Here is an 18838-nt window from a genome sequence, read left to right as displayed (position 1 = left end):
GTGCTTAAATCTTTCAAGTTCGTTGGTTATGCTACTATTTTTCATTTATTTTATTTTCGGTTTAAGCATATCAAAATATATTTTTGTCAAATTTATATTTCACAATGAAATAGTAAATGTCCTATCAAACATGCAAAACGATAAAAATGATAACAATCGAGATCACGCGTTAAATCTTTTTAACCATTTTTTATTACCTGTAATTACGTTTTCGAGTGTCTTCGCGATATAAGCTTCCTGAAAAGACGTGTTTCAAAAATGGAAAGTTCGTGCTTATCGAAAGTTCGATAAAGAAAAAAGAAATGCTTGATAATAGTAAATGCTTTAATACATACTTATCTTAAATAAAGTATTCGTATCTGAAATTGAACGAGAGCACTTAGTGTGAAGACCTGGAAACAGTGACACGAAATAAACAGACAATAAAAGTCCAAGCACACGACAACCCTGTTCAGCCTTAAGGATTTATAAAACACAATTTGCGCGCAATACAATCAGTTCATCCGACAAATTTATCGTGAAATTTCGATAATATTAACATCTAGAAAAAATAACGGAAATAAAAAGAATTCGCACTTCCTTCTTTTCTGTCTTCATTTTTAACCATTTTTAACGCGATTCGATTCAGACTCGATCTTCCGAATATGCTTGTACAATTAGGAAAAAGACTGACGAATTCGTAAAAATCGTCCTCGTACAAATAGTCTCGCGTGTTTGATTAAGCAGCCTACCCGTCTCTGAAACGAAATTACGAATGTTTGTCCGTGACATCCATTCTTCTTCCACTATTTCTGTCTCATCGCAACGAACTATCTCAGTTCGTTATACCGAGAGATAAATATTTCCACGAACATCGAGTGTGATTGTGTCTTACGCAATTGTACCATTAAAAACGTGTACGTGACCCTTCCAGATTTGAAAAACCTGATCAACATCGATACGATGATCGAGGGAATATCGTTCAAAAATTCCAGCATAATTGCGAGTGTTTATATATTTATAGGAAATTTAAAAATGAAAAAATACACACAATATACAAAAATGTATAAAATATTCAAAGTAAGGTAATTCGTTACGATATAATAACTTCTTTATGATATTACTTTCCATTTCTTTAGTTACGTTCGTGTATTATATAAACATTTGCCCTCTAATAGTTAGATAAATGAAATTCTCCTTGCGTATAATGGACACAGTATGAAATTTATACTGAAAAGCAAACAAAAAGATAACAGTACAATAGGTTACTATACGTATGATAGTCTGACAGTCCGATCTACCGAACAAATCTCAGGTGAAGATTCATGTCTGGAAGAATCGATAGACAAAATTATAACTTGCAGCGATGGTGCTAACAAACATTTATATTATCATACAAAGAAATGCGTATATCGTATTCTTAAACGTGTAAAACCAAAAAATTGATCGTCCAAGTGAAGATCCCCGTTTTCTTCTTGACTTTATCTTTGTACTCTGCAAGCGTATTACTATTATTAATTTGGTAACTCGTGTGTATTGAACGCTTCCTCCAAACGTCGACATTCGTACCACCAAAGGACATGGAAATGCACGTTGATTTTAAACGACTCAAAATCTTAATTTTTGCTTCAAGTATTTAAAGACGTTGATTTACGAGGGGAGGCAATTCGTCGATCGGTAGTACGAAAGATAAAAGCATACAGTGAATCTATTGAATTTCATACATACACGTATCTGCTTGAGATTTAATTCCTGTGACTTACGACACACCGAATCCAAATATTCGCTTAATAAACTTACTTTATCACGGCACAGCGTTATAAATGATCGTTAGCATTACGTTTGTGGAAACACAGAAATATCGATTACCTCGTGATATACAGTATGGACCGAATGTATAATGGAATAAGAAAGAAGGAATGTTTTTGATAAAATCTATTGAACATGGTAATATTTGAGGAAAATTATCTGCCAAAATCGTAAGCTAAGTTGAATTTTCGTTAAATTTCAAAGTTTAGAAATCAATTCTATAAACAGTACTATTATCGACAGGAAGATTTTCTTTCGTTTTTCACGAGAGACACGATCTTATCCTTTGGACTCTATTGCCGTTTCTCGGTCCATTCTGTATAGCTTTTCTGAAACTTCCAATAAATTTCTGCTAAACACAAAATATTTTTCGATCGTTGGCACTTTTTAGAGGTAACATTAAAGAAATGCGGAATGGAATCAAGCCAAGAAACGCATACCATTTTCTTTGCAACCTCTCGAAATGCAATCCGTCGATAAAAATTAAATGTGAAAATCGCTAAAAAAAGAAAGGTGAACGGAACATGTATTAAATTTCGAAGAAATCATTGGTGGACATGCTACGGCAAAATAGCTGTTCATCGTTCTCTTCATCGGATAAAAGCCACGCTGCAAGCGAAGTCGAGAAGCATTCGAGAATTTCAAGCTCGTTCCTTCGTGCGCTTATATGCCGCTAAGAAAAGTCCGACGATATTCGAACAAACGGATAAGTTAGAACAAAAACGTTGAACAAAATACGAGGAATATTCAAACGCATTCCGTTTTGTTTCGCTAACACGTCAATGCTTAAAACCTTCGTTCGTTAACACAAGTCGCAAAAATCCTCGCGATCTCACGTAAAACTTTTATAAAAATAATTATTGTCCTCGTAAGTTTTAATTTCTCGTGTCTAATTAGCGAAGATCTCCCGGAATTTCTGCTCGATACGTCCAATTAAAGAAGCAAATAGAATAATATCGACTCAAAAATCTGAGAATCTCGCGTAATAGGTCAGTCGCAGAAAGCCTATGAATGGGAACTTATATGAGAAACGGCTACACTTACTTATATAACTCTCTTAAAGCTCTCTATTAGATTAACACGTCCAGTATCCGAGATTTAACTTGACTGAAACTGGCCCTTGCGTCAGAAATATGGGTCGTTCAGAAGACACGTCAATCCCATAAATCGAAAAGCGATGCTGTTACAAATATGAATCATTTGTTTCTCGGGAATTAAATATTAAGCGCGTACTTATGTAACGATATTGAGAAAGTAACATAAAATAGAGTTAATTAATTAATTTGATTTCTCAGATTCATATATTATTTGAAATTTCATACATCCTTGTATATGGCGTATATCGTAACTTATTGTTAACGAATTATGAACGTGTTAATCGTTAGTAAAATGCGGATATTTATGCATTTATCAGAAATATGAATGACGCAAAAACGTACAAGAAGAAATGCAAATTCTAAAAAAATCAAAAGTATGATGCATATTGTTGCATTTAAAAAATAGAACGTTATTTCATTCGAGTTGAAATTGTTTGTCTGTATCTGTAAAGACATGAATCTGCATAAAGATCCGCGGCGTAATCGTTAGCTATTAGCTATAGATTTCGATCGGCCGATCTCTTGACAGAACGTTCACGTGACCCGGACACGATATTAGACAATATAATTCAATGACCGTCATTTGCTAATGTGCATCGCGTATCGGAGCTTGCGAACTCGCTTATGATCCCTATAAAAATGAATCTCTCAACGACATGAGACGACGTTTTAGAAAGTAAAAGGTAGAAAAATATATTGCATACGCCGCTTTACCCGTTTCTCTGTGATCTCGTGCCGCGAGCAGATGTGTCCTTGGAAAGCTTTCATTCTGCGTCCTCTGTATTCTTCTATTTTTCACCTCTGACACTTCGTTCACCCACCGCGGATACACGCTGAGCTTTGTAGAAACTTACGGTAAAAGGGGAATGCGAATTTTTTAACAGTCTCTACGAAGCTTTCTACGTTCTCTTATCGTGTTTTTCTCATCACATCGTTCAATCCGTCGAATTTTCAACGTTTCACACGACGCTCTTTCGCGTTATACTGGCTCTGAAATATCGATGGACCCCTTTCGCTTATGCACCGCTTCCGGAGATTCTATTTTCTATTTGTACTTTACAGTTTACACTAACACTATCGATCGAACATTCTTCGATTATACTTTATTCTTTAACGATGCTAATTTATACTGAAGCCACATAAATACAAGAAAATCGGTACATAGAAGTGGATTATTATTCGTGTATGATAAACATAACTGTAGATTGCTAAATAGAAATTGTGCCCTTTTGATATATAATTTTGTCAGAATTGCTCATTAGTTTGTCGAATTTGGAAATATAAAGTGGTATGAGATGCATTGATCTTGGCACAGTATCCTGGGATAAGACACCAGTGCTGATAGATTATTCTAGTATAAGATATGTTATCGTTTATTATTACACACTAGACAGCAAACGGGAAAGAAAATCTGCAACTTTCGATTCAACTAGCCTCATCAACGATAAAAGTTATTTACCAAAAGGATACAATTTACAGCAAGATCGTATAATTTGCCTACGATAATCCAGATATTAATGCAAGAAATGAAACTATTCTTTTTCTAGATTACGCTTTTCTGTAACCAATGAGAAAAATCAAAACGAAGAGTACGGGGTCCATCGCGCTGCAACACGGTAATAAACTCTTCCCAACAGACAGAGCACCACTTTCATTCCACGCGACTACGACACATTCGAATAAAAAACCTCGCTTATTAGATAAACTCCTTCCACTGTTGCTTCTTCGCGAAACTTCTCCTTGGTCCTTTTCTCTCTACTTTTCGAATCATTCCAAAATTTGAATCTCTTCGTTAAACGTCACGCTCGCAGTAAAAGCAACACTCGAAGGGTCATCGTGGCTGATCAACTTCGTGCTACGTTGCTTTCTCGAGTCCGGAAGATGCAGATCGCGAGCACGATTTCTGAATAATTTGTTCCTTTACTGTTATATCGTTTCTTTTTTGCACGAACCTGAAAAGAAGCGGCCACCGAATCGTTTCGTTGTCGAATAATCGACCGAAACACCGAAAGAGGACGAGAGATTCGCTTTCGCTAGCACACTCTTGTCGTTCTTTCAGAACCAAGGAAACTTTGTTAAACCCTTGTGTCCTGTCAGAGCGAATTCTGAAAACGTTATGCAGTGATTCTTTCCGTTTTTTTTTTTTTTTGCCATTTCTTCTTTTTATTCGGCTGTTTTTTCTCTATCTTTCAGACGTGCTACACATTTACAAACGCGCTCTCGATTTGGACTTTTACACGACTTTTACAGGTGGATCGATGTAAAAAAAGGGAATGGTTTCAAAAGAATCGAAGGAAATCGACAGATAGAGAAAGATACACGGCTCTTTCGTTTCTGGCCGTTCGCACGATACAGCATTCTCCGCATTCTTTCGCATAAAAGCAACTCGACCATTCGTGTATAAACTGATCTCGTTTGTACAAATGTGTGACTACACTCTGTTTTCTTTGTTTCTTATCTTTTTTTTTTTTTTTGCTTTTTTCTTTTTTTCCCACTGTTCAACAATTTTTCTCGGTGTTTTTTCTTTTCTTTTTTCCTTTTTTATAAAATGTCTCGGTTTCCTTTACTTTTTTTTCTTACTTCCTCTTTTAAATATTCGTACTAAAAATTGGTCATCGAACGATACGAGAGGCAGTCATTGGATCTTCTCCTGGATACAAAATCCTCAAATGTAACAAGAAAAATCGAAAAAAAAATTGAAAAGCAATTGAAAGTTAAAGCAAGAGAAAAATTTGTATAAACGTTCATGAGGTTACTATCAATCCTCGAAATGATCAGAGAAAGAAACGAGAGGAACCTCTTTGTAATAGAAAAAAATGCGCCATGACTGCAACTCGTATAGTGGCATGAAACTAAAAGATTTGAACGATAACCGTAACACGTCCCAATACCCTCACATTTGGCGCGTACAAAGGCTAAAATTGTTATCAATAAAAGAAGAAATGCATTGATTAAAAGATCGAAGAACATTTTTCAAGCTCCGTAATAAGCAGCAAATCTCGTTATATATGTATAGTGATAACAATCGAATCTCGCGCTTACGCTTAAAGAGTATAAAATGCAATTATATCCTTTTTTTTTTTTTTTTTTGTTTGCTTTACCACTGGAAGTAGAATATTTTTTCTTTTTTGCTTACATTCGTCATTCGGTGGTTACCAAAAGCTACGTAATATACGAAGATACGATTAAAAACGGTCGGTTATCATACGTAATTATCCTTATGATATAAAACTTTCAAAAAAGGAAAGAAAAGAAAGATTTAGCGATTTTATATCACCTCGCATATGTTTTTTTTTTTTTTTGCTTTTTCTTTTTTTTTTTTTCTCTTAGTGTTCTAGAACAGCATGTGCCATTCAAGAACGAACAAAAATAACGCTGTTTGCTCCTATGCCACTGAATTTTGTACAATCTTATACGATGCACTGACCGAAGCGTTTCATGGCCGGAAAGAAGAAACAAATTTATTCGACTCCGTTTATCACTTTCCTTTCGGCTTCTACGCATATCTAATATCGTACGAAAATAGAATACTTCACGCGTTGTAAAATTGATATCGTGTCTCGTGTAAGCAGACTTTTTTCTTCTACACCTGGGATTCTCAAACTATCGTAATTTCCAGCACGATTGCAGAATATTTTTACAGAAAATTGTTCACCACCGAAATTATTTTCATAGGAAATTTTGTCATCACAATTTTCAGCATTTATTTATTTCAGTATTACTCTGAGTTTTATATGACTGTAACACTGAGTTTTTTTTTAGAAATAAACGAAGTGATCTTAGAATGCCTTTTTATACGAACGTAACGAAGGATCGCAGATATTTGAATTATTATAAAGAAGAATAATAACTCGTGACAGTTTCGGAAAGCCCGTTGTAAGTCTTTCGCATAGTGCTCATCTTTTTCTTTAACTCACTCGATACTATAACAGTCATCAATTATTTATTATATAAAATAAAATTAACCTGAAGAAAATATCGTCCTTCATCGAAACAGAAAACATACTCGTCAATGTAATGGATACATTTGTTTAATTATCATGGTCTGTTCTTTATCAATAAACGTGTTAACAAATTCTATAGTCAATTCCATTCCAATCGCTAAAGGATCGATCGAATTAACAGATCTATCAGAACAGTCAAAAGTTCGAGCAAGATACGTACCTATATATTAGGTGATCCCATAAGTTCGTGCCGACTTTTGTGTATACATTTCATGCGTCGATTTATAAACATACGGCGATAAGGGGCCAATGCACTTGAGTTTAGGTGATCGAGAACAGGCTAGAGCAGATTTTCGTGGGTATAAGATCGGAATATAGCGAACACGGTGACTTCTAACGGTAAAAAATCACGAGTGAAATGCGTATCCATTTTCGACATTTGGTATGTAACCAATGAAACAATACACCGCGACCTCAAGATACCCACCGTCAAAGAGGAAATAGCAAAATATAGCGACAGATACAGCAAAAGAATCAACAAACACCGAAATCCCCTAATCACTGGACTACTCGATACGACGGACCAGATTCGCAGGCTGAAGAGGCACTACCCGCTAGACCTAAACGTTAGATTCATTTAATTATCCAAATTAAGCATACGCACTTACTTATAATACTTATAAATTATACCTATCTATAATAAGTATTAACTTATTGTAAATAAACAGCCATGTCACTGCGCCACGTCAGAAAAATTACTGAAAATTCTCAACGCGAGAATTGATTGTAATTTCAACAAATAAATAAAAAAAAAAAAAATTTTCGACATCTCATGTTATATGAATTTCAGAAAGGAAGTTCTGTAACGATTGCCACGAAAAACATATGTGCTGTTTACGGAGAAAATGCGCTTTCATCTCGCACCTGTAGCAAGTGGTTCCAACGTTTTAGAGCTGGGAATTTCCGTTTAGAAGACGAGGAACGCTCCGGGCGTCCTCCTCGGACAGAGGAAGATAAAATTCGGGATCTTGTTGAAAAATCACCAAGTTTGACAGTTCAAGAGATGTCAAATGTTCTGAAAATACCTAAGACAACGATTCATAGGTGTTTAAAAAAAATGGGGATGGTGTCAAAGTTGAACGTTTGGGTGCCCCATGAACTTACGGAACGGAACCGTCTTGAACGAACGACAGCGTGCATGTCATTACTTGCGCGTAATAAACATGAGCCATTCCTTAAACGCCTGGTAACTGGTGATGAAAAGTGGATACTTTACGAAAACCCTGAACGGAAACGTAGCTGGTCCCAACGAAATTCAGCCACCTCAACGCTGTGCAAAACCAAGGTTACATCCATGTAAAGTTCTTTTGTGTGTATGGTGGGATTATAAAGGAATACTCTATTTTGAACTTTTATCTAGTGGTGATACCATTAATGCAGATAAAAATTTTGCACTCAGTTAGAAAAATTAAGGGAAGCACTAGCTGAAAAACGACCAGGTTTAGTGAATAGGAACAACGTTATCTTCCATCACGACAACGCTATTGTCGCGAAAAGCGTTACAAAAAAATTGTTTGAATTTAATTGGGAAATTTTACCACATCCCTCATATTCCCCAGGCATTGCCCAATCTGATTACCACCTGTTCAGAGCATTACAACACTTTTTAGTAGGTAAAAAATTTGAAAATATCGACATTCTCAAAAATAGCTTAGAAAATTATTTTAAAGAAAAACAAGAGAACTTTTATCGAGACGGAATAATGGCCCTACCAGAGAAATGGCAAGAAGTTGTACAACGAGTACATTTTTTCATGAAACTGAAAGGTATGTAAACGATCTTAACATATATAACCGCTCGAAAAACGGCGCGAACTTATGGGATGACCTAATAAAACCCCGTGGAATATTTTCACGATAATCGCTTGAACCTTTCCTGGTATCGTCGATCATAGATGAGTACTTCTGTTCCAATCTAACGGTACAAGTCGACGAATTAATCCATTAAAAAGATAGAAAAATACGGAAACCCCAATTTTAATGAGAAAGCGATCAACGTATACAAATAAGTAAAATTCTAAACCCTAGTTGCATCTTATCTAAGTGTTAAAAATTATCCTCGAAGTTTCTTCTTTCCAAGCGAACGCCTCGGTCGACTCGCGTTTTCTCTATAGTCCCTCTAAGAAAGTTCGAGGTAAAAAGAAATTTGGTTACCGCGCGAGTGTCGCGTGCAGATTTTTTGGGAGAGGGAGGAGAAAGCTCGCAGAAATGGCACAGCGGTATACTTCCTTTTGTTGTTTCTTTAGTTATCCTTTTCCTTTTTATCTCCGCAAGTCCCCGGCTTGTTTGAGCAGAAAATCGGAATTACTTGCAGTGGCAGAGAGCCAGTAACGATTCTCGTACGATTTATCTGAGACAGCGCAACCATTTCGGTAACAGGGCTGCGCATCTCAAATAATCTCAAATGGATCCGCTACTATCACCAGGAAAGACCATCATGTTTTCAGCACCATAGGAAGGTGTTGGCGAACCCCTTGCGTCCAGGGAAGCTCTGCTTGCCGAACTAAAGCTACTCGAACTTAGGTCCTCGTAACTGGCAACCGATTGGCTACCACCTGCAACAGATAAAACCAATTTTTTTTTTTCACGTCTTCATATCGATTGATTTTACGGTCATACATTTGCTGATTTATATGTTTCGCCTAAACATTCATTTTTATCATTCTAAAATATTTAGAAACACCGATCACCGGCGACTACCGTAGCAATCAACGTGTTAAAGAATGTTGGAGTTGTATTTCGTATATAATGGAAGATCTCAATTTGTTAAACAGGAAACAATAAGAAAATTCGTAATTATCATTTTATTAAAATCAATTTTCTGAGATCTATTTTCGTAATCGTAGTTCTATCGTTTATTCGTTAGTGGATTTTTACTTACTAGAATTCAAATTTTATCTCATGTAATATCACGATTAACGCGTATTTTGTACATGCTTGCTTTAGATAACTAATCGACACACACACGCACACAGTGCGTTTACATTCAAAATTGAATTACGGATTCTCGAATTTCTTCTTACCAATGGTGACACAAAAATCAGGAAAGACAAAATTGTTGTATGCTGAAAAGCGGATAGCTTCCGAGAATGAAGCGGACTAAGCGTGAGTGTGACGCTAATATTTTTATTTCTGTCGTATTCTTCTGTGCTCTCCCCTATTATAAATCTAGTAATATCGAATTGCTCCTTTTCGTAAATAAAGATTCTGCGTATCAGTTTATCTTTGTTATACTTCTCTTTTTGTTCACAATTATCTTTAAAAACAATTACATACATACATATATGCATGTGTATCGTGCACTTTACATTACAATAAATCTTTTCCCCGGGCATTCGAATCTCAACCTCAACTATTCGGCTGTCAACAACGAATGAAAACGATAGCGTCGCATTTTTCGTTTTTCCCTCATTCCTTCTTTTTTACATTCTCACATACGATCCGTGTATTCACGTACGATGAAACTGACCGTTAGATTCAATTAGGTAAAAATATACAATAAAATCGCTGGACGCATTAAATACGCAATAGATACAATTCAATCATATGATTTCTCTTTAGCGTGAAAATTTGTCTGAATCGCTATTGATCGTCTAATGGATCGTAGGGTATTTAGAACAGGTTGAAACATTAATCACTGTTATCACGATTAATCCCAAAACTACCAGAATGTCCAAAATTAGCAATTCGTATTCTTTTTATAGAAATTTTGTAAATTCATTAGCGTGCCTGTTTGTTTTCTCTTTGACACAAATTTTATATTTTAGTCTTGGGTAATTCTGGCGTTGATCTTTATCGTTTATTGTTCTCTGTAATATAGCAATCTATTGAAATGGGATATAATTTTATGAGGAAGAACAGATTTACATGTGACTTAATGCAAACTACTTTCTAGCATGTTTCGCATCTTATTTTATTATCTTAAATTTTCATAAATATTTGCGCAGTGATCAATGTCCTGTCCTATGTCGCAGAAAAATTTTCCTCTTTTCTTTACGATTTCTCTGTCAACAAAGTAAATACATTCGTGACAGAAATTTACAAATTTTCTACGAACATTGGGCATTAACTTTAAATTATCACACAACGTTCAAATCTCTTATTGTTAGTCGTTTGTCATTCGCAAAACACAGGTTTCTCAATCACATAAAACTCGCTTGATAAGTCTAATTCGCAAGTTATAACGGAAATAATATTCGAATACATGTAATCCAGTAATTATCTAAAGATTCATCACACGTGATCGTAATGCAAGAACCACACAGTATCTACGCGGATGCTCGCTTTTCTCGCGAAAGGTTATTAAACTAAGTACTTCGTCGAAGCTGCTTAATCTTCTAACGACCGGAGAATAATTACGACGTGTCGTGTTTGGGACCTCTTAGAATGATAAATTAATAGTACCATTTGTTTCTGATTTGTTCTCTGATGGGCAGTTGTTGCAGAATATCACCTGGTATGATTTTCTGTTTTTCACCCATAGAATCGCCAAAACAATGACGAAAATCGATAGCACATTAACACAAACACGATATTACAATCCATACGTACACATACATCGAGTATAATAATTACATTCTTCATTGTTCGTATGATAAAGAAAGCTACGCGTAAAACGCATTTTGCTAAAACAATTGCTAAATAATTATATTTTCTCGTTATATTGTTATATATTTATAAATCGTCAATTATTACTCTAAATAATGTTATTATCAACGCATTGACTGCCGAATAGCTACATTTTGTACGTTTTCGCTTTATTAAAAGCTAAGATTCTTTAATCTGTTCACGATTCGTTTAATACAACCGTCCCTCAATTTACGCGGAGTATCCGTTCAATGTGCATTCATTTTCACGTAAATTCAAAATCGCGTAAATAAAGTCTATCAGTACAAAAGAAAAAATATATACACGTATGATGACTAGCGCAACGTAATGTACTTTCATTCTTATCTCATACAGCACTAACGCGTTTCAACAGAATAAGTTACACTTGTTACTTTTCAAACTTCTAGGAAAATATACTTTCTGACCGCGTAAATTGAGATCGCGCATGAAAACTACCGCGTAAATTGCGCTATAATCTTTCGCGTAAAAAGAAATACTCGCATAAATTAAGAGACGGTTGTGCTTTATATTGTACCACTGAATAATTATCGAAGGTTTTCCCAATATGACTGTTTATTTCATCTAAACGCTTTAATTAATTCCAACATGGCCAATAACAATCAATGATGATTATAAGGTCAGTGACAACTATAGACCTTCATAGCAGTCAACGTGTTGATCACGCATAGACCTATATAACGTATAAAATACACAATCCTCGAAGCTATCTACGGTCCACGCGACTCTCACCGGCGTTTAGAGGATTAAATCGCCGAAATAAATATACTACTATCATTTTTCTTCGTTGGAAGAAATATGGGATAAAAGTGAATGGCTGAGGTAGCGAAAATAAAGAAGAGAGAGAGAGAGAGAGAAAGAGAGAGAGAGTTACGTGTGTTATACTATAATATGAAGAAAAGGAAGTTGCAAAAAAATTTCACAATTTGGTGTTAACTTGTGATCTTTTTTTTCTCTCGAAAAATTAATTCTTTTGCTCGAAGCAGAGTCGTGTGTCTGCTATACGCTTTATGCAAAAAAAAAGTCACACGTTCTACCAAGAAATACAACGTTCCGTATTTTGTTAGATACTATGTGTATAATTCGTCGGTTTTTTCGTTTTCGCATCAAGTTGTGAGTATTTATAATAAATTCAAGGCATTCGCTCAAATAGTTTCGTATTTTTTCGTCCGTTACGAACGATCTTTGCGGAAATCGAAGGAGGGATAGAGGATTCAAGGATTTGCAGACAATTGGTACCTAAGTTTATTCGATAAAGGGACGAATATGCTTTCGCTTGAATTATACGTGTAACTTTGCATTCTAACGAAACCTCTATAATACAAAATAAAAGTATTCTGGTGGTATGCACCAACATTGAAATCTCTGCGTTTTTTAATACCAACGAATGCCCTCGATGACACTGCATTTGCTACGTCGAGAGAAGCACAAAACTCTTTTAGTTATCGAACAGTAAATCCATCTAATACTTCATAATACAGGATCATTGTTCTCGTTTTATGAGAAAAATGACATTCACGGCTCGCCTTTGATTATTTTAAAAGGTTCAACTACGAACTACGTACATAGAAATTTAAATTAATAATAAAACAACTTTTGAAATATTATCACGTGCGTCGCATGAATTTATATATTACTAAAATATTCCTAATAGATATTAGGTTGACTTTTGATTAAAAAATAAATTTTAATATTAATTATTTCATAACTAGCAACCAGCTATGTTTACCGTATTAGTCACTATAAAGAAATGCAAAACGAAACATTCAAGCTACAGATATCTTCTTCGATAAACATAAAAACAAATAAAACGAACAATATTCTACTTTCGATATACACTAAAAAATCTATCACCAAGTTAGTAAATTATATTATATATTCACTGAATAATTTATATTGAACACATAAAACGCGTCTAAAGATAAAATTCTTCCTAATATCAGCCAAGATTATTTATTTTTATATTATTCACAGAATAATAGAATGATGTTATTAAAATTAATTTTTTATAATTATATATACCTATGGCAGAAATCATCATGTTATTACTATATCTTGATAAAAAGACGATTTATAAGTTAGCCTAAGATTTTACAGATTTTCACTTGAGACAGATGTAATATTTATATTCTGATATTTAATACTTTATTATAAGATTAGTATTTTTTTATACATTATACATTCTATAGAATCGCGATAATTTTATAAATATATTGATTATGAAGAAAATACTAGAATGCACATATCCACAAGATCAATCCACAAAAATGATTGTTAGGATAAAAAGTTAAAAATGTAACAAAAAACATCACATAAATTAAATGAAGGAAACCTGCTCGCATCAAGAAATATCAAAATTTGTATGACTATATCTCTATATTCAAAGAACAATATTACTTTATTAAATATTGATATAATAACAAAATATAACACTCAAAAGATTGTACTTTAAAAAAGACCTCAAACGCTATACATATAACAAAACATTAGCACTTTCATGATAAATATGATTGACTTTTAAATTAATATATGAATATGAGTCAAGAATATCAGAAACAAAGAATAGTATGATGTATCAATGCTGATTAGTACAAATCGCTTATTAAAAACTAATTTTTATTTTTTTGAATACCATGTTTGTTATTGGCAGTCAACGTTATGATTTTGTAAGTGAAGATCATAAATTTAAAAAAACTCACGATTTTATTATACGACTATAATTACTGTATTTAGTAACATAAATGAATAAAAAAACAGACAGTAAAAAGAAATATATGTTAAAGTAATTCTCACTTCTAGAAAAACTCCGCATCTCTCTTTTGTATACCCGTTACATGAACACCGCCGCTACGAAGGAAATAGAATTTAGTGAAGCGAAAAGAAAGGCCAATATTATTGTGCCCTTGAATGTAAATGTTGTTTGAATTATAGGGTCCAGAAATAAAGAGCTATAAACAGATTTTTATTGCTGTCTTTGATAGCTTTCAGTTAGAGTTACACACCAAGGTTAATCTTTTTGTAAACTTTGTAAATGTATCAACGTGCTCTCTATCACCTTCGATTGTAATGTAATTATTAAAATTGTAATCTACTTATATTTATAACCGCGACAATATGTAATAATAAAGAATACGATTAATTTAAATCTAAAAAAAAAAAAAAAAAAAAAAATAAACAGCAGCATAGCAGATATTTCTGCAAAACTAACAAACTGATCAATCTCATCGTACAAAATTTTATTCACTCCTTCGATTCTTGCTTTCCTTCAAAACCGCATGAATTCGAAAAAATATAAAAAAAGAACGAAGCAAGGAAAATGTTAACAAAGACAACTCATCGCACCAAAAATAGCGTACACGTGACAAAAAATTACTATAAGTAAGTTACTGCTAATGATTGCCCCACTCGAATTAATAAATACATTCCATCATTTTTACATACTACACTCGCAAAGAAATCTTCCATCAGTAAAGGAATTAAAAAAAATCGTCGTTGAAATTCTAATAAAAATAAGCTTGAGGAACGATATCATCCTTAAAAACATTGCACCTACTTTTCGACATTTTTGTTCGTTGTTTCTTTATGGAAAAATAGAAAGGGGGAAAATATCGTGAAATATCGTTTCCCTCGACGTAGCAGCGAATAGATACAGTGAATCACGAAACATAATCACAGCATTTACGAGGACGAAAGTGATGATTAGAAGCTTTGTACTAAATCTCACGGCTAAATCCTCGAAAAGAGACCTTGTTCGTTCCACCGAAAAGATCTCATCGTTTTTCATTTGTACTAGCAACAAACTCTAACGAGTTAGAAGTTATATATATATATTTATATCTATAAAAACGAACAATCGATTTGTTGCTCGACACATGATTCTCTATTAAACACGAGAGTGGTTTCAACCGATCGGTGATCAAAATGTTCAACAAAAGGCAAAAAAACATAAAAGGAAGGAAGAAAGAGGAGATATCGGAGATTTTGACCAAACCGTCTGAAAGAAAACATATAAATAGAACATGATTACTTGTAGAAAAAAAAAATAGGGAAACGTACAGAAAAGAATTGGACTAAGCAATAGAGTCGAAGATCTTGGTCAAAGACTTCTCGATTTTCTTTGATCGTTGGTACAATCAGAAAGCGGTAATTCTGCATGAAAAAATAAGCCAAGAAGATGGACTAAAATTTTGCTGCAACTCTAAAACAATCATATATTTTGATTGTATGATACTTTTAATTTCTTCGGGATACATAATGAATTTAATATTGCTAGATAGGTAAAAATCAAGCGAAGACTAACTCAGATATACCAGGCAAATATTTTAAGTTAATTTTCTCGGAAACAAAGTCCCTTCTTCGTGTAGAATCAACCCTTTGCCGATTATACCACCAACTACAAAATACCTTATATGAAATGAGAACCTCTTCTCCGTGAAAGTATTAAATAGAACGTAGAAACAATAACGATATTCCTCGATTCGCGTAATACAACTGTACAGTGCTATTGTGTATTTGTTAAAATTGTTCTAAGATACCTATTTTCACTAAGGATCCGCGATACTAACAACTTCTCCGTGAAACTAAACGAACAATTCTGCGGCATAAGGTATTATTCACGAAATTACATGTCATTTGGATTATTAAAGTGCTGAAAATAAAACTATAGTCCCCACGCTACTAACGTTTCCGCTTATGCAACTAATCGATTACAACCCATCTTTGGCTCTTCAGCAATTCTTTCGCCTTTTTCTTCCAAGGTTACCTAGCAACACCTAATTCGCGGTTACGGGTTTAAAGAGGGTAGTTATCCGTGATGAAACGTGTCAAAAATATATATATATATATGCTATTTCGTCGTTCGTGTGATTTAACACCTACGCAGAAATTGTATCGAAAAGATATCGAGGTAAGAGATTGTAGCAAGAACCTCGAGTATTTACAATTTCGAGAAGTTTCTGAAACCACTGACATCTACCACACGACAAACGTAGTAATCTCGAGAATTGAATCAACGGGGTGAATTTATCTGTTGCGTCCTTAGTGAATGGAAACTATTAAGATGTTAAATATTATAAATTCGAAAGCTTTTGAAGAGAACCAAGAACATGCGTACGTAACCAGGTACGACAAATGAAAAGATTATCTAGCATACTGGAACCGAAATTCTGGATCGATATGACATACATACAGAATCCCGTTTCCCTTTTCAAACTCTTGCTCGTATACAATGCAAGAATTATTACGCTCGTACTTTACGCACATCGATATTACATGACAAACCCTTGCTAGTATACAATGCAAGAATTATTACTCTCGTACTTTACGCACATCGATATTACACGGCAAACTCTTGTTCGTATACGATGCAAGAATTATTACGCTCGTACTTTACGCACATCGATATTACACGACAAACATCCAATCATTATATGAATTATGGATTTATACCATCGATGATCTTCACAATAAAATATGCAGTGAATGTTCGCTCGTTTCGCACGATTTGTATCTCAAATCAACTAAAATCCTTTGGATTCAAAAGCAAATTTTTTTGCAAAATAGTCGAATTTTTATACGTATATACGCATATATGTATAACGCAATGTAATACAATTTAGGTATACTTTATATAACACTTATTTTATACGTTTCATTCTACCGATACCGTTTCTAAACTAAGCGTTATCAACGAATTTCTTTCATTCGGAAAAAAAAAGTTTCCACGAACATCAACCAAAGACCATTTCCTCGTTCGGGATATACGACGGTCGATATAATAATCGACAGAAACGAAGAACAACGATTTTTCAGCTAATCTTATCCAAGTCTGAACACCATTTAGCGAAACTTGATCTTTTACTATATTAGAAATAGATATCTCACTTCGCAATATACAGGGCTGTTGCATAAACAAATCGTTCAAATTTCCGGAGAACTCGGAACAGCCAGAGGGAAGTTTTCATTCGTTAAACGCGATTAATCGGTTCCAACAAATTTCCTCTGGATCCGTGAAAATATATTACGGATGGCTTTCATGGAAAGCATGTCTCTACGGCGGATATAAAAAATAGAGACGAGCACGACGATGTCGATCGGACACATTTTTGTATGGAGGAGGATGCGAGTAGCTTTGTGCTAAACCGAAACGTGTATTATAATGAATCTGTGAAAAGCCACACTGATCGAATTCCACTTTTTGTTCATTTATATAATTTTACTAGATAAATTCATGATTAATGTTCAATTCTTAAAATTCATTTATCACAAGAACATGACACAAATAATAGTAAACTTTAAGGCAAATCTAAGAAACAGATGTTTATAACGTCACTTTTCTATATTTTCAACATACAGAGTTGATCAATGCGGCTTCTTCTGACCCGCTCGTATGTATACAACTTGCTCGTGCTATTAGTTCTCAATATCTTTTTTTTTTTCTTTTTCTCTTTTCCTCTGTATTTTTCCTAAATAATAGATTTTTGATAGCAAAATAGGGAATGACAACGTTTAACCAATTTTTATACGCAATACACTGATGATAATGAATTTATATTCAATATTAAATTCAATTTTAAAATTCAATTTTAGAATGAGAATTTCCACTTTTCTGTCCTTGTAACTACAGTAGCTCACAATAATATTTGAACACTTATGGAAACTTTTTATGAATATATTGTATGTTTTATAAAAAACATTTTGAAATTTTATTAACATTGTAATGAGACACGATTATTGCGGTTATTAACAAGACGCAATAATTAGTGAGACTATCTTTAGTACTAACTGTATGTTTAAAATCGTGATTCATGCTGCATAGTAATTTTTTACTATGTGTTATGTTTGTAAGAAATCTCTTGTTACTTTTATATATAGCTTTGGATCGATCTGGTTTTCAAATTTTACAAATGCAATCACGAACTGGTGTCGCTACAATGATAGTGAAATTTTAAAAAGTTTCGTATATCGCACATAATATATTCACAAAAATACTACTGTACGTTCTTTGTGTTAGGGCTGCACATACTTATTACGTAAAAATCATGTCAGATTAAAGAAATTTGTTCATTATATTGGCAATAAAATGTAGTAAAATTTTGATCTTCGCTATTCTCTTTCTCCAGAAAGTTTCATATCATTTATAAATAAAGATTCTTGGAACTAATAACGTGAAAATCCTTTAATAGTACTAATCGAAACACAAGGCAGTCGCCGTATTAAAGAAGTATTTAAAGTGCTTAAATTATCGGTGAATGGCTACGAATCGATTCTTCCGTTTCATCTGAATTTCATCGATCGTAATAAAAAGCTAGAACACTTCTCGTAT

The 18838-nt window shown here is 33.9% G+C and overlaps 1 protein-coding gene and 1 long non-coding RNA gene across 2 annotated transcripts; both read left to right on the top strand.

Annotated features, from left to right (window-relative positions):
* The first annotated feature begins 7050 nt into the window (after nucleotides 1-7050).
* LOC117231838 lies at nucleotides 7051-17265 on the top strand. The gene is made up of 3 exons (XR_004493027.1): nucleotides 7051-7148; nucleotides 8605-8952; nucleotides 17254-17265. It is a non-coding gene; the product is annotated as an uncharacterized LOC117231838 (long non-coding RNA).
* On the top strand, nucleotides 7654-8377 carry LOC117231835 (histone-lysine N-methyltransferase SETMAR-like). The gene has a single exon (XM_033490676.1). The coding sequence runs from the start codon at nucleotides 7662-7664 to the stop codon at nucleotides 8187-8189; it is 528 nt and encodes a 175-aa protein (XP_033346567.1). The 5' UTR covers nucleotides 7654-7661; the 3' UTR covers nucleotides 8190-8377.
* Nucleotides 17266-18838: the final 1573 nt, after the last annotated feature.

The sequence above is a fragment of the Bombus vosnesenskii genome, unplaced genomic scaffold (genome assembly GCF_011952255.1).
Source record: "Bombus vosnesenskii isolate JDL3184/JDL3185 unplaced genomic scaffold, Bvos_JDL3184-5_v1.1 scf7180000013274, whole genome shotgun sequence".
In the NCBI taxonomy this organism is placed as follows: Eukaryota; Metazoa; Arthropoda; class Insecta; order Hymenoptera; family Apidae; genus Bombus; species Bombus vosnesenskii.
Note: the sequence above shows the minus strand (reverse complement) of the source record. Positions and strands in the feature narration are given on the sequence as shown.

Bases quoted from the DNA above. Each gene is read 5' to 3' on its own strand.
- LOC117231835 (XM_033490676.1), top strand. From the start codon at position 7,662: ATGTTATATGAATTTCAGAAAGGAAGTTCTGTAACGATTGCCACGAAA.